The 23,745-nt window shown below is 35.9% G+C and overlaps 2 protein-coding genes across 5 annotated transcripts; both read left to right on the top strand.

The window, feature by feature from the left end:
- Positions 1 to 7,202: 7,202 nt before the first annotated feature.
- LOC112507846 (synaptotagmin-5-like) lies at positions 7,203 to 14,948 on the top strand. 2 transcript variants are annotated; one of them, XM_025112573.1, is made up of 13 exons: positions 7,203 to 7,607; positions 9,437 to 9,547; positions 9,641 to 9,691; positions 10,360 to 10,480; positions 10,672 to 10,793; positions 11,548 to 11,649; positions 12,818 to 12,892; positions 13,111 to 13,190; positions 13,536 to 13,686; positions 13,768 to 13,998; positions 14,083 to 14,367; positions 14,511 to 14,624; positions 14,717 to 14,948. In XM_025112573.1, the coding sequence occupies exons 1-13, from the start codon at positions 7,503 to 7,505 to the stop codon at positions 14,861 to 14,863; spliced, it is 1,695 nt and encodes a 564-aa protein (XP_024968341.1). In that variant the 5' UTR covers positions 7,203 to 7,502; the 3' UTR covers positions 14,864 to 14,948. The 2 variants fall into 2 exon arrangements, with proteins under 2 accessions (XP_024968341.1, XP_024968342.1); XM_025112574.1 differs by having other exon boundaries at positions 9,437 to 9,517.
- Positions 14,949 to 16,372: 1,424 nt separating this feature from the next.
- LOC112506778 (translocase of chloroplast 90, chloroplastic) lies at positions 16,373 to 22,898 on the top strand. Of its 3 annotated transcripts, XM_025111047.1 has the most exons (4): positions 16,383 to 16,454; positions 16,568 to 16,701; positions 19,984 to 20,114; positions 20,456 to 22,898. In XM_025111047.1, exons 3-4 carry the CDS (start codon positions 19,988 to 19,990, stop codon positions 22,705 to 22,707), a joined length of 2,379 nt encoding a protein of 792 aa, XP_024966815.1. In that variant the 5' UTR covers positions 16,383 to 16,454; positions 16,568 to 16,701; positions 19,984 to 19,987; the 3' UTR covers positions 22,708 to 22,898. The 3 variants fall into 3 exon arrangements, 2 of the variants coding, with proteins under 2 accessions (XP_024966814.1, XP_024966815.1); XR_003068488.1 differs by having other exon boundaries at positions 16,373 to 16,701; positions 19,984 to 20,251; positions 20,456 to 20,534; XM_025111046.1 differs by having other exon boundaries at positions 16,373 to 16,701.
- Positions 22,899 to 23,745: the final 847 nt, after the last annotated feature.

Genomic DNA, 23,745 nt, shown 5'->3' on the forward strand with positions numbered 1-23,745 from the left:
TTGATGAAAGGCATCATAATCGTCAAGAATTAGCTTTTAATGATTTATTAGAATCACCTATGTGAGAGAAAAGTGGGGTCGCTTCAAAGGGAATTGCATGGGGGCTCAATTCCTACAAGCTCTTGTAGAACCAGGGAAATGTTCATGACCATAACGAACATAACTATGCGAACCTAACTAGGTAGGAGAATCATGTGAGGAATATATTGATTGTTTACATAAATGGCAGAATTGTTCAAGGACATCAAGTCTACTAGTCCGCTAGTAAAATAAATATGTATTTCTCAAAAGGAAAGTTCAAAGGCTAAGCCTACCTATCGTATGCATGATCCAACTGCTGGATTTTATCTTGACAACACGAAAGTTAGATCAATTTTCATTCATGTGGGGGACTGTTAGAAAAAAAAAGGGTTTTCCCCATTTTGGAGCATAATATTTGGAACTTAAATAATCTCAATTTATGTAGATTATTGTAGTTTGATATTCTCCTCCATAATATCTTCATTTAGAGACATTGAACGTAAAAAATGGACTTTGTATGAATGAGAAATTAATCAACAAACTAAGATATTAGAAGGGAGTGTAAAGTGGGTAAATGGCTATTTGAGCCATCCCACATAGGAGAAACAATAAAAAGAAAGAAGGTTTATAAGTAGAAACAATTCATGGGATTGTAAGACTAACAGCACCAATGCTCTCTCTCTTGTGTGCAGGGGGAGTGCAAATGTGAACCGGAAATGGCTTCGATTAATTGAACTTGTGTGCGAGCGTGCGTCCTGCGGATACGAATGCACCATCGGTCGACCAGAAAAAGTTCAGACACATTTTGCCAAAAAAAAAAAATCTTTTCGTAACTAATATATTAATTAGCGATTTTGGTTTCAATTACATAATTAAAACCTGAATCAATTCGATTTCAGTTTTGATTTCTTAATTAAGAGAAAAATCAATACCATGTCGGTGTTGATTTCATCAATTGTCTTTAAAACAACTTCATCCCACTATGAATGTTTATTTCCCAGTATACAATAGCAAGAGCGGTTCTTCGAGACCGCCGAACCTAAGAAGGCCCGAATATTCCTTTTGCTTTTATCTCTCTCTTTATATGTATATATATATATATATATATATATATATATACTAGGTTCGATCCCGTATATTACACGGAATATTTTAAATGAGGAAAATGAGTTGAGACTTTTCCTCAGGTTTAAAAGAAAAATCTGAACATTAACTCTGAAACACAAGAATTCAGAATTCTATTGTTAGGATAGAAAATAACTCTGGACTTAACTCTTAATAAGAGGAATTCAGAGTTGTCTTCTAAGTCTAGAAAGTATCTATAAGCATAACTCTAAGTCACAAGAATTCTGACTTCTTATAACTCAGAAACGTAACTCTGAACTTCAACTCTGAAGAGGAGTTAAGAGTTGTATTCTAAGTCTGAGAATAAACTATAGAACTAAGTTTGGAACAGAACAATTCAGAGTTATGTTGTAAGTCTAAGAAATAACAAATATCTGATAACTTCATGCTGGTGATTTGTATCACTAATGTCATTTAAGTGTAATGAGATTAATTTGTTGACCAATGTAATCATGATAAATATCGAACAAGTAAGGAAGGTGCGGAGTGCACAATTGTTTAAGTTTATTTTGATTTAGGGGCGAAACCCCTAAACGACGGGGGTCCGAGGGCAGCGCCCCTGGTGGCGGGGTCCGAGGGGCAGAGCCCCTGGCTGGGGTCGAGCTATTTTTCAAGTAATATTGCTTTGTGAAAAATGCTTCAAAAATCCGAATTTGAAATTTTAAACCCGGTTTTGACTCTATTTTGAAAACCCGGTTTTTTAACTGTCGTATGGCAATTTTCGACCGTTTGAGGGAGAAGCTACGATTTGGTAATTGGATTTTCGGAACACTTCACAGCTCAGACTTCATTTGAATTCCTAAATTCCTACTTACAAGTCTGAATTAGAAGTTTGGAGGCCACTTCAGAGTTAAATTCACTGGATAGACTTCATTTGAATTCCTATATTCAGACTTAAAAGTCTGAAGTCACTTCAGAGTTAAATTCAGACTTACAACTATGATTTTCTTAGACTTTGATACTTGTATGTCTTACAAGTCTGGAAGACAACTCTAAATTTTAACTGAGGAACATGAGTTCAGACTTGTCCTCAGACTTTTGTACTGGTATGTCTTACAAATCTGAAAGACAACTCTGAATTTTAACTGAGGAAAAAGAATTCACACAAAAATATATTATATATAAAATCACATACACATATATAATACATATATAATCACACATACATTATATATACACATATGTATACATACATATAATCAGACAAAAACACACCCTAACACCCTCAACTTTCTCAATACTACTGATGACCACTAGCGCACCTTTATCCTTGCACATGCACACACTGTAACGTCGTTGTAAAACACACACAAAGACACTCTAATAGCCTCCTTCGGACTGCTTTTTACCACCGAACACCACCATTCCTATCTTCTAATCTTCTCCCTCCACAGTCCCAGCAACCTCTGCACCACCATGATCCTTCTAATTGTCACTTTATCCTCCATACATATGCATACATACACACAGGGACCATCTCCAGTGAACATCTCACACCCATCTCCGGTGGTCTTCTCCGACCCACTTTTCTTCTCTAACCCAACCTCAAGACCTGTAACACACATACACACACTGTACATATTGCATATACATACAACACCTACACTGTGCACTGTATACACCTATATATATATATACACTGTATGCACACAGAGTCCAAAATACATCACCATTGATCTCTCTCTATATATAGATTTACACACACATATACACACAGAGCCACAAAATATCACCATTGATCTGTCTCTCTCTCTATAGATTCTCTCTGTGTACTGTTGTGTATCGCCGTAGGAGGATGGTGGCTGGAGGTGGGAGTCAATCACGGTGAGGGTGAGGGTGGTGGCCGGAGGTGCGGGATGCTCATGGTGAAAAACAAGAAAAAGACAAAAAAAAAATATAAAAGATGGAAGTACCTTTCACTTAACTGAGTTTTTTTAACGGTGTTAAGTCCAAAGGATGATTTTCAAAGCAAATTGTAAACAGTAGGGACGATAATTGTAGTTACTGAAGTCTAAAAACCATTATCAAAGATTCATGTAAACAACAGGGACCAAAATTGTAGTTTATTCCTTTTTAATTGATGTGATAATTTCAATTTTTTTACTTGTATCTATTTTAGTCGTTACATGCTAATATTGTAATATTTGATGATATTCACTTAGGGGGTGTTTGGTTTGCAGATTCTGAAGAAATCTAATGAATTGGAATGTTGAATTCCATTGATCAAATTCTTTTTCCTCGTTTGGTTCATTCTTTTTCACGAAAAGAATATTCAAAATCCTACAAATTCCACACATAAAGGAATCTAACATTCCTTAGCAAATACATGATATTTTGATGAAATGGAATTCTCTATCTTCGTAATAACAAATATGTCTTTAACCTAATATAAATCTCATAAAACCCAATATGACCATCGTCGACCACCTCCGATAACCGTTGATCTGAATCACTTCCGACCACCGCCATCTGAACCACCATCACCCATCGCCATTCGGACCACCATCGATTACCACCGATCTGAACCACTGCTGATCTGAACCACCACCGACCATTACTGATCTGAACCATCGCCGACCACCACCGATCTGAACCACCGCCGATCTAAACCACTGTCGACCATTGGCATCTGAACCATCACCAACTACTACTGATCTGGATCATCGCCCTATACAAACCGATCTGAACCACCGCCGACCATCGCCGAGGAGGGTTTGGTTATAAATGTCAGAAAGTTTATGGGGAAAAAGTCATCTTTTTCAAAGATTAGGGACCTGTTTTGCCAATAGTACATGCCTATTTGTATTAAACGACTCGCAGCCTAAAACTCGCGATCTAGCCGATTTCTTTAACTAATAAGCCAAAACTCCAGCATATAAATTGTAGAGCACTGATTTATTTTCATTCAAATAGCTAGTAAAATCTTTGAGTTTTGAGAGAGAAATCCGAGTTTGAAGTTTGAAATCAAAAATCTCGGGTTTTCACCGATTTTGGGTGTGATTCTTAACCAAATCTCTTGATTTTAATGTCTAAGACTTTGATTTTAAGTACTCTATCAAACCTCAGTAGCCTCATGTATCATATTTGTGTTTACATGGTTTGATTTTTATATTTTGAAGTTGTTGAGTTTTAGTTTTAAAAACAAAACTTTAAATCAAATTTTAGAACTCGTTTCTTGACAAAAAAAAATTATGTATTTTATGTCAAAATGTTGGTAAAAATATTACCAAGGTTTTGGTGCAAAAAAATGAAGAAAAAATATTAAGAGATGAGCCATTTTTGAGCTCAAAACAGTAAAAAAAACGTACAACCCATGGCTGTTGTTTTTCGTGGGTTGCAATCCGGGCGGTCGGGTCAAGATCCGTCCCAAAACCCACGTGTTGACCCGCCTTTAAAAAATGAAGTGATTTTATGCTTCAGCCCTAATTCAAACCCAAGCCTCTCCCTTACTAATCATCACCTTAACTAGTAGGCTAACTAAGGTTATTGTTAGTTTTTATACACTGAAATATTTAATATGCATTAAATACTTAAGTTTTAAAAATTAGCATTTAAGCCCCTGGATTTCTTGAAATATAATTTTTTTCATAAAACTTTCATCAAATTTTATTTAAATTTTTGTAAAATGCAAATCTTTACCTAATTTGGATTATTTATCTTGTTTAATTATCAAAATGATCCTATATGTAGAAAATCGATTTTTAACAATACTTCACGTATTTGCTTTCTACAATTTACTGAAATAACCCTATGTCTTGGAGACTAGTATATAAGCTTCATTTTCATATTTTTATCCTTATGAAATTAACAACATGACCCGATATTTGGAAATCAATATTTTAGTAATACTTTACGTATTTGATTTATAAAAATACCGAAATGACCAAATGTCTTGGAAATTGATATTTAAGTATTATTTTTGAATATAATCTTTATAAAATTATCAAAATGACCCTACACTTTGGAAATCGGTATTTTAGCAATATTTTACGTATTTGCTTTATAAATTACCGAAATGACCTATGCATTGGAAATTGGTATCTAAGTTTTATTTTGAATATAATTCTTATGAAATTATCAAAATGACCCTATAATTTAGAAATTGGTATTTTAGCGATATTTTTTTTACATATTTGCATTATAAATTACTAAGATCACCCTATCACTTGGGAATTAGTATCTAAGCTTTATTTTTATTATTATCCTTATGAAATTGCCAAATTGGCCTTACAATTAGGGAATCTGTATTTTAGCAATACTTCAAGTATTTGCTTAATAAAATTACCAAAATGCCCCTACGCTTTGGGATTGGACTTTTTAAGTAGAGCTTTAATATTCGACTTCTGAAAGATACTAAGAATGTCCTAAATTAAGGAATTGGTTAAAGTTATACATTTGGTATTCAGCTTCTTAAGATTTACCGAAATGCCTCCAGACTTAGAAAAATGGTATTCTAAACATTATTTCGAGTATTTAATTATGTTGAACTTTAAAGTTATGGCATGACCATTATTTGTATGTATGCGACATATTGTCACTATTATTCACTTGCAAATTTTAAAAGAGACGTTTTGGCCATAAAACATTATATACGTTGCAAACTATTTAATTTAGCTATTTTGGTAAAATATTTATTGTTCAAGGAAAATGTGAAGTGTATTGCACATTTTTATAAAATATACAAGCGACAATTAATATTATAATGACGTTACATTATTAATAATATTTCAAGAAAATATTTGAGTGAAATATAACAAATATGATAATATCGGGGGTTGATCAATAAAAATTGTCAAAATTAGTCGTGATAAGATTGTTGGAGAATAATAATCAATTTAGTTACGATTATCTAAGGTGTTTAGGAATGATATGAATTATCATGTATGTTGCAGTTTTCAAGAAAAACAACCTATCGAACACTAACGATTCAAGGTGAGTATATTATGCGATTTTTATGGGATATATACATGATTATTATAAAGTGTTTTATACATGATATTTGCATGATGTATTTATATGCATATGATGACAACTTGATTGTATTGATGTATATGATATTCAAGTATATGTATGATATGAAAGATGATGTTGATGAGAAAAATCATGATGACTTGATATTATTAATATGATATTCAAGTATGTGTATAATGTGAAAGATGACGATGATGCATATGTGATTTATGTTGTCACTTGCATGAGATGTATGTTGCATGTCATGATAAGATTTGTATTATTGAATGAGTATTGCAAATAAATGATATGCAACTAGTATGATTTGACAAGATTCGTCCACCGTACGGGGCGGGTTGGACATAAATGGAGGGCTTGTAATTCCGAGGTCTTGGAGTCCTCGTCCATAGAATACGCCACATACGTAAAGAAAAGTGACGAGACGATGCCTCACTTGCAACATAAAATACATTAAAACATTGTTTATATGTGCATGTGAACATGAAACCATATTGTATTCACTCAGCTTTTAGCTTATGCTATAGATGTATGTATCTCATATGTCAATTGTCATTAGAGGAGTTGAATGAAGAAAGACGGGACTATGTTTTGACTCACGCTTGATTAGATAGTTTAAACAACATTGATTATTTTAAAGTTTTTTACGCTTCCGTAATTATGTAATGAATTATGTTAAACACATTATGTAAGTTCAAAATTTTTAATTTCGCATTTTGTTCAATGACATAAGTTAGTAAGAATGACGTCATGACACTCGAAAGAGAAAAAAATCGGAGCATGAGACCAACGAAGCAGATGATCAAATCTGACATCATTCTATTCCAATTTTTTTTAAAGTCAAATTCTTTTAACAAATTACATCATTATGTGAATCCAAGGCGACCTTGGGTTAAATAAGTAAATTGCATACGATTGAGCAGAAGTATCTAGAAGGTCCAAGAAAAAGTAAAAATCAACAAGTCGGTATCATGCCCTTTGCCGGCCAACGCCATGTTTTCCGGCAGGAATTATTTTGAGACACAGATTATAGATTTAAAATAAGTAAATGATTTATATAATATAATCACGTTATTAGTTGTTAATTACGGATTAAAAAAATATTTAGACGGATCTTCTATGGTTTTTCCATGTTATTCGCCGTCCAAAATCCTCGCTTAATTCATCAAAAACAACTTTTGGCACATCATCAATCTTTAATTTCAATGCTCTATACAAACAAGCATCCGACATGCACTAAAAGATCAAGCAACATCCAGCTCAAGCGATTTTTGTGTGTACTGGTGTGGATGGATGCTGCTGCTGCTGCCAGTTAAGAGCTGCTTGAAGTGCGGTGCTCTGTGATTCTTCCTGCTATTTTTAAGCTCTTTCAGCAAATCTGTTGAAGAATGTCGTTTGTTGTGGGATTAATAATTGGAATTACAGCTGGGTTAGCACTTGTTATTGGGTTTGCTCGATCCCAAAATGCTCGATCCAACCGTCGTTCTGCACTTGTAAGTTCAATGAAACTTCAATTTTGAATGTTGGTATTCCGTACACACCCTGGTATGTGTAAAGCTGAATTGATTCGAGTGGATGAATAGTGAATTGTCATATTGGCCCTACACCATATCAAATCGATTAATTCTATAATCATAGGTCACCATCAACTTTAAGCTAATCTGTTTGATTTGATTTGATTGTGGAGTCCACTAGAATCCTGGATGCAGCCACTCATGCTTCTAAAAAGTGTAGGGATGGATTAGTAAAAGTGTTGATATCATATCGAGTTAGAGCCGTTTACCAAATGTTTACCTTGTCTTACCATGTCACATTACCAGATGAATATAGCAAGGACCAAGAATCTTACCTGGTAAGAGCGAGGCAAGGGCCGAGAGTCTTACCTGGTAAGTGAAGGCGATGACCCTTACCATGGTTGGAGCTTACCGGGTAAATTGGTGCATATAATGTTGTTTTAGTGGACTAAAATCTTACCCAAGAAGCAAGTGATGGTGTTGGATTTTACCGATAAGCGCTTACCAGGTAAGTGTTTGGTAAACGACCCCTAAATGTAGAACAACCCGTAACATATATTTTCTTAGTTTACTCTCCTGATTAGTCCATTGATTTGAGGTAAAACTCCTAAAAAGCTGATGTGTTTAACTCAAACATGAGCTCTTATACGATGATAACTCAAACATGAGCTCTTGTGGATTATATGTCTAAAATGTTACTTGTTTACACCATCTGCCTATATCCTCTATTATGTGGATCTATCTCAAATCTATACAGATCAAGTAATTATGACCCATAATGACATCTGTTAGGATCCAAGCGCTTACACTACGCCAAAAGCAATTGCTGGTGGAGAAGGCGCAACTTATTTCCTTATAGCGTAGCAGCCAGCGCCACGTTTCTATTTAGGAAGATGCTGGTCAATGACCCAACAATTCCCCCCCCCCCATCTGCCAGCACTAACAAGATCTTCGTTAGAAGTCAATGGCTGCACAACATACCTTTCGCATTATTATGCACTCCATGGGATTTGAACCCGTGACCTGCTCTGATACCACATGTTAGGATCCAAGCGCTTACCACTACGCCAAAAGCAATTGTTGGTGGAGAAGGCGCAACTTATATCCTTATAGCGTAGCAGCCAGCGCCACGTTTCGATTTAGGAAGATGCTGGTCAATGAACCAACAACATCTTTAGTCCTCTTGGAATGTTTGATGTTAAATGATCTAAACAAATAACAGTAGGTCTGCATAATTGTGTGTTTTAATGTAAACTGATAGATTCGATTTGAGTTGAAGGTTGACTGCGGAAATCTGAGTGATGAAGATGTAATCTTACAAAAACATTGTAATGAACACAATCTATTTGTGAGTTCAAACATTTGATTTTTATCTTTCAACACACACTAAGTATGTGTGTAAATTCCTTAGGTTATAGCTGCGTTGATATGAGTTTTCAGTTGCATACTTCACAATGGTGCTCAACTTATGTTTATTTCCGCAGGTGCAAGTTTAAAGGATTGAATGACACACTCATATACACCAGCATCTGTAGTTGTGTTTGTCAAATGTCAATAGAGTCGCTAGACTTCAAAAAGCCTAAAACACAAATATTGAATATGTTTATTTGTGTATGACTGTATGGCGTGAATCAGAACTTGTTTTGAAATTGATTTTATGCAACTTATATGCACACTTGAGTTAGAGATTTGTGATGATGTAATGCTGAATACCATGCACCACGTAAAGTTTACATGTACAAAACACACAGACACGTGGATTTTATAAGTTGTTGGCTCAACTGATTTGTGTTAAATGTGCTACGAAGGCAACAACGGTTGCTGCACTTGCAAGGATGACTCGTGAAGATTCAACAAAGTTACTTGCCCCAGAGTATTATCCTTCTTGGGTTGTTTTCTCACAGAGACAGAAGTTGAGTGTTGTTTCCCTAATTTTACATTCTTCCTACTTATTTATGTTTCCTCTATGTTCTTGATATATCCAAGAACTGATTCTTTTGCTCATTTTCCAGTTGACTTGGCTAAATGCTCATCTTACAAAAATCTGGCCCTATGTTGACGAGGTCAGTTTAGCAAGGACAAACTGTTTTGATTTATTTGACATCCCAATTTTGTACCATTTGTGCTGTTGAGGGTGACAACATCTTTGCTTAATAAAGGGCGCTGTAGGCAGCTTTGAACTTCCAAATACGAGTCCCTTTTATACGTTATACGTCTTATACTCAGTGGCCAAGCCACATGGTGTCTTGTGTTAGAGTCTCACATCGGCTAGACTTGGACCATTTCTCCTCAATATATGCTGGAACCTATCTTCTCTCCTCAAGGGCTCTTTTGGAGAGTAATTTAATAGGGGACTGATGTCAAAGGTCAAGCATATTATATGGTTTTCATGCCGCAATCAAGCAAATACTCCCCAAATAACATAAGGTTGTTTACTAATCATAGGTTCGACTCGACTTGCCATGAAATTATATTCTATTATTTCTATGCAATTTGCTTGATAAACTTGTATATTTCCTGGAAAAAAACCTCCTTATGAGTTATAATCCAACAGATATGTAATTATTCCTTAAATCAATTATCGAACATTAACCATCAAGATGATGAGATTCCGATCTATGTTATGATAACTATGTTTCTGTTATATAAAGATTTGTGGGTGTGTGGTGGTCATGACGCGGTTTATCATGTACCATGGCGAGATAGTTATATGATTGTGAAATGGATGTAGGCAGCTTCTGAGCTTATAAAGGCTAATGTTGAGCCAATTCTTGAGCAATATAGACCAATTGTACTGTCTTCCTTGAGATTCTCCAAGCTCACTCTTGGCACCGTCGCACCGCAATTTACAGGTTAGACTAATATATGATTTCCTAGTTGCACTTAATTCTTTTGTTTTCTTCCGTTTTCAAGTTATCACATTCTCTGAGCATAGGTTGCAGTGGTTAGTTAGCTTTCATTTATTTGGGGAAAATATTTATGATGTCACAAAAATTTTAATTTATTATTAACATGGGCATTACTAATTGCTTATGATTTGTAGGAGTTTCCATTGTTGAAGATGGAAGTGATGGAATAACTCTGGAGTTGGAGATGAACTGGGATGGGAATCCTAATATAATACTTGATGTCAAGACTAGACTTGGTGTGGGATTGCCTGTGCAGGTACAGTAATTTATTTAGCCGTCCTTGATATTATTGGGTTCTGATTGACATTAACTATGCTTAATGTTAACATCAAAACACCCTTGTTTTTTATTTGTGAGTGGTGAATGAAACATAAAATATTAAAGACTGAAATAAATTTAGCATTGAGAACTTGTTTTTTAATCAAAAGGCCCCACCATTCTTTGATATTATTTGTCAAATTCAAAGTCTATAGTAAAATGTGCTTTTAGTCTAACTTTAGAACAATTTGCATTTAGTAAATACATCGTGTTATTTATACAACTTGTATTCAACTCCTAGTCAAGTTTAGTTGGTTGTTAAAATATTAATTGAACTCAAGTGAGCTTCTGCCCAGTGAGGTTCCTAGATCTGCCACTGGTGGAGTTACCTACTCTAAAAGCTTCTCTGAGACACAGTTTGTTACGATGCTGGATGTTATCTATGCATTATCAAATCCCTGCAAATTAAAAGCTACATACCCTTGATTAACTTGCAATTTTTATGGTGCACACATAACAAATAATTAGTTTGCTGTGAACTAAAGCTTTTTAATGGTTCATAGTATGGACAAAAAATGTGTTCCATTTTGAGGATTCGTGTGGGATGAACGGTATATACATGAATACATCTTCTGGGGTTTATTTATATTCTTGTATATGCTGGATATTCAGCCTTCTATAATCACAATATATTGAAGGAGCTGTAACTAAATATAAACATGAGTACATGACAATTCATTTTCCTTGTATAGGTGAATAATATTGCATTCACTGGGGTTTTTAGGTTGATTTTCAAGCCGCTAGTTAATGAATTTCCTTGCTTTGGCGCTGTGTCATTTTCTTTGAGACAGAAGGTACTTCCCTTTTCTCCTTTAAGATGTTTCTTTCGAAGAGCAGATATGGTCACATCTGTGGACAAAGCGACAGGTTGCAGATTGAAAAACATGGTCCGGATTTCATATATTTACCAACTCAAAAAATTAATTGTTTGCCTTGTCCATTCATATGTTGTAAGAAGAAATAAAAAAAATGTGATTATGGGTCGCAGTTATATGTTGTGTGAATAAATAAGATTGATTGCAGGTCCCATATATTTAGATGTGAGACAAATGAAGATAGGACCCACTTAATGGAAAACGGAGGATGGAAAGAAATCATATCAACAAACAGAACCATACATGATCATTACACATCTAGTGAGAGATTCTTCGAGTTGATACTTTATCCAAGTAAAAGATCATATATATATCTAAATGTTTTCAAATAAGCTTCATTTCATATGGTTAAATTTCAAAAACTATATACTCCATCTGTCCTATGAAGATTGAAAGAAATTCTTTTTTGGAATGTCCCATGAAAATTATGACATTTTCCCTTTCAGTAACTTTTCAATATAAAACTACTTAATTGGCCTTTGCATCATTATGAGAAATTAATGATATTATCCGGGTCCTTAGAATTCTCCTATTTTCACATTATAGAGGATACTTAAGATATTTGGTTCATAGTTAAACATTTCTCGTAAACTATGTAGACTGCTCAAACTTTTATAGTTTCACGGGATGGGACAGAACATATGTTTTATAGATATGATGAGAAATATGACAACTCCAAAAGCAATTTAACCTTGAGAACACAATTAAATCGTAGAGAAAAGCTCTGGTGTGCTTCATATTCACATTCAAACTGATCAAAAAGATATCCTTACATCAAGAAGGCATGGCCTTATATCCAGCTCATATAAGAAGCTTCGGGACTACACTAACTGATTTCTTAAAGGAACCAATACTAGCATTACAGGTGGCAACTGGTGGTCCAAACTTATGTAAAATATAAACATTTTATTGAAATAGCTAATTTTAGGTAAACTATGTCGTATCAAAATACAAACAAATATAACAAAAACAGATGTGCATGCATTATCGTTGTTTGGAATTCTTTCGGATATCACGGCGATGAACTATAATTCTAAATTAATGACCAGATAGCTGAGAGTAAAACAGTTCTGTTCTTTTGTTGCAGAAAAAGATGGATTTTACTCTGAAAGTAGTTGGTGGTGACATATCTGCTATTCCTGGTGTTGCTGATGCTCTTGAGGTGTGAGTTTCATTCTTGTATCCGATTCATCTCTTTTCCTATGTTTGACAGTGATTCAATTCTGTGTGAGATAAACACTTTGTTCTGCTTTGATGGTGGTTGTTGCATATGTACGATGATTATAATTTAATAAAGATGGATTTTGAACTTTTGCTTCTTTATTGTTGCAACATCTATGATTGTATATGCATTCATAAGATGTTTTCTTGTTTATGCAGAGTACCATACATGATGCTGTTGAGGATTCAATCACATGGCCAGTTCGAAAAGTTATTCCCATTCTCCCTGGTGATTACAGGTATGGCTGCAAACATGGCAAAGAATTATTGTGGGGAAAAAAGAGTTGGGTTTGTAGCGAATATGGAGTTGATTTACAGATATTTCCTGGCACTGGTTTTCTGTAAGGCTGTGGAACAAATAATGCATATGTCTAAAATATGATTCAAGAATGACAAAATAAGAAAATCATGCGAACCCAAATCAATATCATCAGATGTTTACGACGGGCAAATATGGCATTATAGCTTGAAAACTTCATGGAAAAGGAAATATTGCAATTTTCAGGGGATTAAAGGGAGTGCTAGAAATCAATATCACAAGTTATAAGTAACTTGAAATGTGAATCTTACCTATGATTTGTTAGCGACCTTGAACTAAAGCCCATGGGGACATTGGAGGTGAAGCTTATACAAGCACAAGGTCTGATTAATAAAGATCTTATTGGGAAATCTGATCCTTTTGCCAAGTTGTATATACGCCCCTTGCGTAGTAGAATGAGAACCAGCAAAGTTATTGTAAGTTTCCTTATTTCCATAAATTTCTGTTGTCTTCTGCAAAGAACAAAGATGAACTTCTGCTGCTTACTTTTTGTTCAGGATAACGACTTGAATCCAGTTTGGAATGAACATTTCGAGTTTGTAGTTGAAGATACATCTACCCAACACTTGACAGTAAAAATATATGATGATGATGGGCTTCAAGCTTCAGAACTCCTTGGATGTGCTCAAGTAAAGCTGAATGAAGTCGAGCCCGGTAAAGTGAAGGATATGTGGTTAAAATTGGTAAAGGATTTGGATATCCATAGAGACAATAAAGACAGAGGGAAGGTGAGAACTCTAGAGTTGCTCTCGTGTTTGATTGCTTATTTTCTTCTTAGTTATTACACTGTTTGTTTGATTGCTTTCATCTAGGTGCACTTGGAGATATTATATTGTCCATATGGCATGGAAAATGGGTTCACCAACCCGTTTAGTTCCAACTTTTCAATGACATCTCTGGAAAAGGTTCTCAAAGATGGTTCGGGTGTTGAAAATGGTGATCTAGCCAAGAACAAAAAAAGAACAGTAATTATTAGAGGAGTGCTATCCGTCACAGTTATATCTGCTGAAGACTTGCCGCCTGCAGATATAATGGGCAAAGCTGATCCTTTCGTGGTGCTCACTATGAAGAAAACTGGAACCAAAAACAAGACAAGGGTATGCTTTTCTAACTTACGCAATTCATTTGTGAATGTTGCATCTGTGTGAATTACTTTCTCATGAATATGACATTTTTTGTATGCGTTTTTCACTTCTTTTGATGGATTGTAGTCGGGTTATGTTCGTTTCTGGAATTGTAGGTTGTAAATGAGAATTTGAATCCAATTTGGAATCAGACTTTTGACTTTGTTGTTGAGGATGGTTTGCACGATATGCTTATCGCAGAAGTATGGGACCATGACACGTTCGGGAAGGTACATACATTTCGCGAATGATAACCAAGTTGAATTGAGGGAGGTTTGGTAACATATTATGTGTATGTATGTATATATTGGTTTACATGCAGGACTTCATGGGGAGATGCATTATGACACTAACAAGAGTGATATTAGAAGGGGAATACAAAGACAGTTTTGTAGTTGATGTTGCCAAATCTGGAAAACTTACCTTAAATCTCAAATGGTTAGCCCAGCCAATTTATCGCAATCCTTAACATTTTTGAAAGAGCTTCTGAATGATTTCAAGATGTTCCGGTTATCAACTACAGTCGACATGCGTACGGCCTTGATGGTGTGAATTTTGTGGGCAAGAAGATGTTTCTGCAAATGTTGAAGATTAAACATTTTGTGATATGGATATCTTGCCTCGAATTCTCTTGAATACAAAACCTTTATTTTAGTATTGTATGATCGAAAATGTTGAATACAAAACCTTTATTTTAGTATTGTATGATCGAAAATGTTATCATCAATTACAGAGCTTTCTAAAATGTTGTAATCAAGTTGGTTGGACTCGACACTCAAATCTTAGGTGCCGTTTACCAAACGCTTACCCGGGTAAGCGCTTACCAAATCACTTTACTTTACCGGAAGGATATGACAAGAATCTTACCTGGTAAGAGCGAAGACAAGAATCGAGAGTCTCACCCGGTAAGTGAGGGCGACCACTTTTACCATGGTTAGCGCTTACCGGGATTAAATAGTTGCACACGATGCATTTTAGTGAATAAAATCTTACCCAGTAAGTAAACGATAGTGTTGAATTTTACTGACAAGTGCTTACCGGATAAGTGTTTAGGTAACCGGCCCCTTGCATAGTCCTTTTATTTTAGAACATAAATATTCTACTGAAATTAGGTACAAACACAAAAAAATTAAGAACGACAAAACTGAAAAATCTAATCAGGAGCAGACAAAACGGACTACATTTGCTTCGGTTCTTAATTGTAGATGTTGTTAACATTAATTGCCAAACATTTGGTTTGGTTGTTGGTGATTTGTATCACTAATATCATTTAAGTGTAATGGGATTAATTTGTTGATCAATGTAATCATGATATATATCGAACAAGTAAGGAAGGTGCGGAGTACACACTTGTTTGAGTTTATTTTGATTTAGGGGATAAACGACGGGGGTCCGGAGGCAGCTCCCTTGATGGCGGGGTCCAAGGGGCAGAGCCCCTGGCTGGGAAGGTCGGCTTGGAAATTTTTTATTCGGGTAATATTTGCTTTGTGGAAAATGCTTTAAAAATCCGAATTTTAAAGTTTAAATCCTGTTTTTGGCCCCTTTTTAAAAACCCGGTTTAGGGTTCAAAAAACTGCCGTTTTGATAGTTCTTTTTTTTCGAATTGGTCATGTTGATTTTGAGAGGTACACACAGATTCATAACAATCGATTCTTTGCTCGCAAACCATTGATTTTATCCGAAATTTTCGATTGTATCATCGAAAACTTCAATCTGAAAGTGTTTCACGACTTTCAGTGGAATCCAAGCAATCAAAAACCTAACATCGGTTTGGTTTGATTTGATTGTTAAATAAAAATTAAGTGACTGATTTTGCAAAAAAATCTGAAAAAGTAGATCCAAATGAGAAATTGTGAAAGTTGTGTTGTGATCCCAAATGAGGGAAGAAAGAAAAGACAAGGAAATAAGGAAGGGCATCATCATGTAATCTTGCACCTGTTCTCAACAATCACGCCTTCCAACTGCATCATCGTACGCTCTGCTCTCAAATTGGTCTTCGCTATCAACCAACAATACATCTCCACGCGTCTCTTTCCCTCTAACCCTATCCAGTTTTTAGGGTGCAAATTCTTCCTCAACTCGATTCTACCTTCAACAAACGCACAAATCTTCCTTTTCTTACTGTTTTTTCTTCTTATAATTTGGATTCGCAACGCCTACTACCGCTTTCTAGGGTTCTCATCCCCTCGGAGCTTTATTTCAGTCGAGAAAGGGTTGAGGATGATCGAGTGTAGTTGGTAACGGTGGTTTCGTGTTATTTGAGCTCAATTTTGAGAAGCTCTAGTAGAAGAATCGAATTACAGTCAGGTATCAATTGAATCCGGCTAATTTCTTTTTGCTTATTGATCAAGTTGAACGAGTTGATTGGATGTGATTTAGTTTCTATTATGATACTTACTTGGTTTTTGGGAAGAGATACATTTTGCGGGATGAATATAGAACTGCAAACTCTTAAATTTGCAACTTACATATGAACTTAATGATAAATGGTAGGTATTAGAAAATGCTGGTCATAGTTGGTAGCGAAAACCATGCCGTTTTTGAATATGATAAGTACTAGAATATGGAATAATATAGCAAATTTAAATGGAGGGAGTACAATGGTTGTTAGCCAATACTGACACATGATGTTTTTAGGACATAAGATTTTAGTGTGTAAATTTGACACCTAGTATAGTGGATTAGAGATGAACATGAAGGGGATTAGATGACTAAGAATTATGATATCAGGTAATGATATGTAGATTCTCTATGACGTTATTATGTAATCTTACAAACTGTGATTTGCAAAAGAGTGAATGATTGAGAATCAGTCTCTTGCTGTTCTGAAATCAAAGAAGCTTGTTTAGGGAAGTTCAGTTATGATTCAGTGGATCAATTTGGATTCCTTATCGATGGTTGATGTTATACTTTATCACACATTTTCTTTAATGTTTAAAAAATGTTACTTGTGAATTGTTATGTTGCTAGTGCTAGAGAGCATATATTACATCCACGACTATAGAATGCTCAGTATCAAGATAATGAACTTATCATATGCTAGGAATTGTGATAGTGCAATTGGAATTACTAGGTCACAACTCTATGACTATGTTGTGATCTATATACTTCTAATCACAAAGCACAGTTGATCTCTGCTAGAAAAACATGAGGTTCATGGTGAAAACATTGTACTTCTCAAGATTCAATGAGCCAATCGAGTCAGCTACCCAAAACTAGAGTTAATCCTTTTGTATTTGATACAATGAGAAATTTCGCATGGTTGTGGGCCCATTTCATTGGGTAGAGGGATGGTGCCACTGATGTTATTCGGGAGAATTAATTAATTTGGGAAATTTATTTGTAATTTAATGATGGACAACAATCAGACAATAACTACCTACCGACAGTAAAAAACGTATAAGAATGTAGGTTAAATACTTAAATTTCTACCCTGTATGTTAAGTTGCAGCATAGCACTCTGACGAGTCCTTGGACACCTTCTTTCGTTCCATTAGGCTGTTGCTAGATAGAACAGAGTTAGAGTTCAGTTAGTGATTCCCTTGTGCCCCCATTATGTAGCCTCTAGTTTATTCCAACTGTTGTCGGCCCATGAGCACATCTTATACACCATATTCAGGATATTCCCTCAGTAATATAGATCACTTCAAACTCTAAATCCTTACACTTTCACAGCCAGGTTTGCTGGCTTTCAGTGGTTATCCACCCCAGCAGATTTGCAGGCTCTGGGCCACCGCTGGTTGCCATCTCTACCAGTCTGTGTCTGATCAGGATCTGGTTGTTAGCTGCCATCTGCCATTACGTGATCATTAGAATCTGCTCTTAAATTGCTCCCTTGTTCTGCCATTTTAGCCGTCACTTGCTGTAATCTATTATTCAAGTTTTGATCCCTCTGTGATCTGGTTATTTCTTCCCTCGTCACAGAGAATTGGGTTGTGTGCCATCTCTACTTTGCCGCCCTTCTATTTCTGCCTCAGTGACCAGAGTTGCTGATGTGGTGATGAGCTGGGAACTCCCTTCATCTTTTTTATCTGTTGATGCACTTTGATGTAGCATTGCAGTTTTCTATTACTGCGTCCGGGTTCCATTTTGGTCCATGTACTTTCAACATATGTTTGGTCTCCCTGACACTTCAGAGTTCAGGGACTTCTTTTGTTCCTAGAAGCTTATGGATTGTGTGTTCATAACCTAAAAAAGCTGCAGCTTGTTCTGTTAATTTGGGGAATGTCGTGTCATCGTTTAAGTTATCTGGAGGTCCATGTAAAACTCCATCATACAATCCTCACCCCAGGTTTTTTTTTCTTTTTTTTTTTTGGGGGGAAGGGGGGGGGGGGGGGAGGATTTCCATAGACTTCTGCTCTGTCCGTATGTGTATTATGGGTTTTCTGCCTTGTTCTGTTTGTTTTCTACCTGTCTCTCTGTACATATCATGTTCCATGTCCTGCTTTGGTTTTCTAGCCATGCTTCTGATCAGTTTTGATTTTCCAGTTTTTGGTTTGACGAAACTATTTGATACATGTAATTTGGAATGCCTTTCCGCTTAGGTAGGTTCTTTTTCTGTTTCAGTCTGAACCTACCTGTTTCTTGGGTCTATTCTTGCTGCCTCTTCCCAGATTGTCTGTTATGTGTTCCTTGGAGTTTTTGTCTATGCTTCAGAGCTGTTCTCTCGAGTCTCCTTTTAGTTCTTGTACAATTGGTTTAATATTTTGCTTGTTGCTCTCTGTTTGTTTCTCCTGTACTTGGTCTTGTTTATGTTATCAGCTTTTGATGTCTCTGGCTGAGTAAACGGATCAAAAGGATTCATCAGCTGATCCGTACTCTGGTAGTTTGATCCTGATATGGAAAGAGGAGTTCTTCTAGTTCTGAAGTTTGGCTTTTCATTAGTCTGTCAAATTGCATATCCTCCAACTTCCCAGTTTTAGTGTTACTTTTAGGAGTGTTTCTGTTTGGGTCGGCAAGTGAGGCATGTTTATGCTCCAACTTGAGGAGGTAACATCCAGAACACTAGTCAAGATGTGGCACACAGACAGTTTCTTCCTGTTTTGTCAGTTTACAGCTGTTTGTTTTCAGAATTCTGTCTCTGTTTGTCAAGTTGGGAGTGATTGATATCTATAATCCAACCTGAAAAGTGGTGGTAAAGAATTATAATCGGGGGCAAATTAGTATTTTCCATTATATTTGTTATGTTCTGTTAAATAAGTTCTGTTCTATTCCTTTTTATTTTCCCCACAACCCCTATCTTGTACATCATTAGGCTTGTTATCCCCAAGTTCTTAATTTTATAAATTTATCGAAGCCCCACACATTACATTACATCACATCATCAAAAGGTTTGTGGATGTGGAAGGAGCTAGTGTATACTGCTGGTTCTTCATATGATAATGCTTTGTTTGTCATCCCAACCTCTGTTTGTTGTAGCAGATGCTGTTGTTTATTCATTTGTCAAATTTTAGACAAAAGTTTTTTAAGTTCTTAGTGCTGTATAATTCAATCTCTTCTGTGTAATCAAGTTTTTTAAACCCTAGAATACATGATTGTGTGGTTTTTACAAGAGTTCAGGATCTTGACAGCTGTTTTCTTGTTGTTTAGGAACATGATGAGCATAAAGGATTGGGTTTTATCTCAGTTGGTTTCAAACTCGTTGGTCTCGGCAAGACCATTGTCTGGCAGTGACAGTTTCTTTGAAGGGGAACGCGCTGCTAACGACTTCAGCATTCATGGTATCACTCATCTGCATTTCCTTGATCATGTTTGAACCTTGCACGTGTGTTCAAGACACATATACAGATCACTTCCTCGACTCTTATGTTTGTCTTATATGATCTACTAGATATATTGGTCGATTACATTCTCTGAGGTCATTTCCGCTCTGCTCTTTGTGTCCATATTTAGCATCAAAGATTGTTAATCCTTCGGTTTTGGCATGCCACAAAATAGTAAATTAATATCCACATGCACACATGTTCTATTATTAGCACAAAAAGAGTTTTTCTTAGTTTGTTGGAAAGTCCTGAATCAATTCATCAATTATAAGATGACCTCTTTGCTATTCACTTCTCAGGTTCTGCTCAAACAGCCAACTCGCCACCCCCAGAGGGTGCTGACGTGTCACGCTCTTCTGTTGCCAACCAAGAAAGCCCACATCCTTCACCACTACAGCAAGTCACTTTTGAGAGTTCTCGTCAGCCTCATCATGCAAACGGGGAAATCAAGTTGGAGCCATTGGCAAAGATAGAGCTGCTTCAGATCAAGTTCTTGCGTCTTCTTCGTCGGATTGGCTGCTCTCAAGATGATCTCATGGTGGCCAAAGTTTTGTACCGGATCCACCTGGCAACTTTGATAAGGGCAAGAGAATCTGATCTTAAAAGAGTGAACCTCAGCAGTGATAGGGCTAAGGCGATTGCAATAGAACAAGAAGCATCTGGTCTGCCTGAGTTGGATTTCTCATTTTCAATACTAGTCCTAGGTAGAACAGGTGTTGGCAAGAGTTCAACTATCAATTCCATACTTAATCAACCAAAAGCCAGAACGAATGCATTCCAACCTGCTACTGATCGCGTCCAAGAAATTTTGGGGACCGTTAATGGTATCAAGATATCTTTCATCGATACACCTGGTCTGTTGCCTCCATCACCAAATACCGTTGGAAGAAACCGGAAGATTCTGCGCAAGATCAAGAGGCACATCAGAAAATCCTCTCCAGATATGGTTTTGTATCTAGAACGGCTTGACCTAATTAACGATGGTTACAGTGATTTTCCTCTATTGAAGCTCATAACCGAAGTATTCGGTAGTGGAATCTGGTTCAACACCATGCTTGTCATGACTCATTCTTCCTCGGCTCTTCCTGAAGGACCCAATGGATACCCTGTCACTTATGAATCTTATCTTGCCCAGTGCGCAGATCTTATACAGCATTACATTCACCAGGCTATTTCTGACTCGAAGCTTGAAAATCCCATTATCTTTGTTGAGAATCATCCTCAGTGTAAAACAAACATCAATGGAGACAAGATTCTTCCAAATGGGCAGATTTGGAAATCCCAGTTCCTTTTGTCATGCTTGTGCACCAAAATCTTGGGAGATGTCAACAAACTTTTGGATTTCCAGGATAGAATCGAATTGGGAATATCAAATAGCACCCGACTACCGTCTTTACCCCATCTTCTTTCATCTTTTCTCCGGCATCATAATTCAAACCCAAATGGAGCTGATAGTGAAATGGACAGTATTCGCCTTTCAGATTTGGAAGAAGAAGAAGAATATGATCAGTTACCTCCTATACGAGTCTTGTCAAAATCCCAGTTCAAGAAACTGTCAAAATCTCAGAAAAACGACTACCTTGATGAGTTGGATTACCGAGAGACCCTTTATTTAAAGAAACAGTTGAAGGAAGAGCTAAAAGCACGAAGAGAGAAGAAGGTTTCTGAGGAAAGCAATAGTTCCAATGAAAAAGAGGAGGTGCCAGAGCCTGTGCTTTTACCAGATATGTCAATTCCTCCTAGTTTCGACCCTGATAGCCCTTTTCATAGATACCGTTGCCTTGTTTCAAGCGACCAGTGGCTCGCTAGACCGGTTCTTGACCCCCATGGTTGGGACCATGATGTGGGGTTCGATGGAATAAACCTAGAAACAACTAGTAAAATAAGCAAAAACTTTTATGCATCAGTTACCGGACAGATGAGCAAGGATAAACAGGATTTGAATTTGCAGTCAGAGTGTTGTGCAGCTTTTGTGGATCCACGAGGGCCCACTTATAGCGCAGCCCTGGATGTTCAATCTTCAGGTAAAGATCTAATCTACACCCTTCATGGTAACACAAAGGTTAGTGTTTTAGAAGGCAATAATAATGCAGAATGTGGAGTATCTTTAATGTCTTTTGGGAACAATTACTATGCTGGTATGAAGCTGGAAGATAGTTTTTGTTTAGGGAAGAGAGTGAAGTTTGTGGTGAATGGTGGTCGAATGGGGGGCGTTGGACGGGTGGCTTATGGCGGGAGTTGGCAGACGATTGTACGAGGGAGAGATTACCCTGTGCGAAATGACAAGGTTAGCCTCACGATGACAGTGTTGTCAATGAACAAAGAGATGGTTGTGGGTGGAAACATAGAGTCTGATTTCAGGATGGGGCGAGGGACGAACTTGTCAGTAAATGCTAATCTGAACAACCGAAGCATGGGACAGTTATCGATCAAAACAAGTAGCTCTGAACATCTGGAAATAGCATTGATTGCAGCTGCGTCAATTTTGAGGGTCGTGTTGCGGCGAATGGGATCGAGGATCAAAGAGCAGCGTCGAGAGGAGATCGGATGATCTACTTCTGTGAATTTAGTTTTTGGTTACTTGAGTTGAGGGTGAGGTAGGGAGGGTTTTCATTATTCTAGTTCCATTTTTGAATCTGTTAAAAGTTTCAGTATAAGGATAATACAAGATATGGTCCAAAGTGAGATGAGAATTGTGTGAAATAATTGTATATTTTTATTTTGAGGAAGGAATTTTAAGTCAAAATAAGGATGGGAGTGTTTTATCTATACTATATTATAAAGCATTTGGTAAAACTCTTAAAAATTAATATTTATGTATGAAATACTGTGTATTGATGCATATTACTTAAATTTAAGATTACAAGTAAATTGTGTGTAAGTACGACTTATTAATTTTTGAATTCGTGTAATTAATTGCAGATAAACATAATCAAATACAAGATAAACATCTAATTTTAAACATAAAAAATCTAAAATATAATTAGGTGAATCATTGAATTCTAACAGAATCATTATCTTTATAAAAACTTGATTGTTAAACCAAAAAAAAATTATTTTACTATTTGAACAAAATTAAATTATAAAGAAATTGTATAAAAAGGAGAACTTTTAATAGTTAATTTGATATTAATATCGATATATTTTTTCAAATTTTGTATGATATCTTCAAATTTAATTTTATTCAAAAGTAAAAATATTATACTTCTCAAAGCCACATAAACTATATTATATCAACAAAGATAAAAAAATAAAACGAAATATTATAACGAAAATGTATCTCATTGAATTGCACGAATACCATTCTAGTATATTAATATATGTGACATGTTTAAATTTGTCAAAAGTTTATAGATTTAATTTTGTTTTGTTGGGTGAAAACGTCATCCAACAGCAGGGTGGTTTTTCTATCATCTCACAAATTAATTAAATAACTTTAAATAAGAATTTAATGATATTTTTATACACTCTCAAACATGTAATCATACTTCACCCACCCAACCAACTACCAACCACAGCAAAAAAAAAAAAAACAAAAAACGATAAAATTATAAATTAAATAAATAAATATTTATAATTCTAACCCCTC

Source organism: Cynara cardunculus (assembly GCF_001531365.2).
Source record: "Cynara cardunculus var. scolymus isolate 2C chromosome LG 2, CcrdV1, whole genome shotgun sequence".
Lineage (NCBI taxonomy): Eukaryota > Viridiplantae > Streptophyta > Magnoliopsida > Asterales > Asteraceae > Cynara > Cynara cardunculus.

Coding starts and splice junctions, on each gene's coding strand:
- LOC112507846 (XM_025112573.1), top strand. CDS start 7,503: ATGTCGTTTGTTGTGGGATTAATAATTGGAATTACAGCTGGGTTAGCA. Junction 12,893..13,110: donor GTGTTGCTGATGCTCTTGAG/GTGTGAGTTTCA, acceptor TTGTTTATGCAG/AGTACCATACATGATGCTGT. Junction 14,625..14,716: donor ACCATGACACGTTCGGGAAG/GTACATACATTT, acceptor GTTTACATGCAG/GACTTCATGGGGAGATGCAT.
- LOC112506778 (XM_025111046.1), top strand. CDS start 19,988: ATGATGAGCATAAAGGATTGGGTTTTATCTCAGTTGGTTTCAAACTCG. Junction 20,115..20,455: donor TAACGACTTCAGCATTCATG/GTATCACTCATC, acceptor TTCACTTCTCAG/GTTCTGCTCAAACAGCCAAC.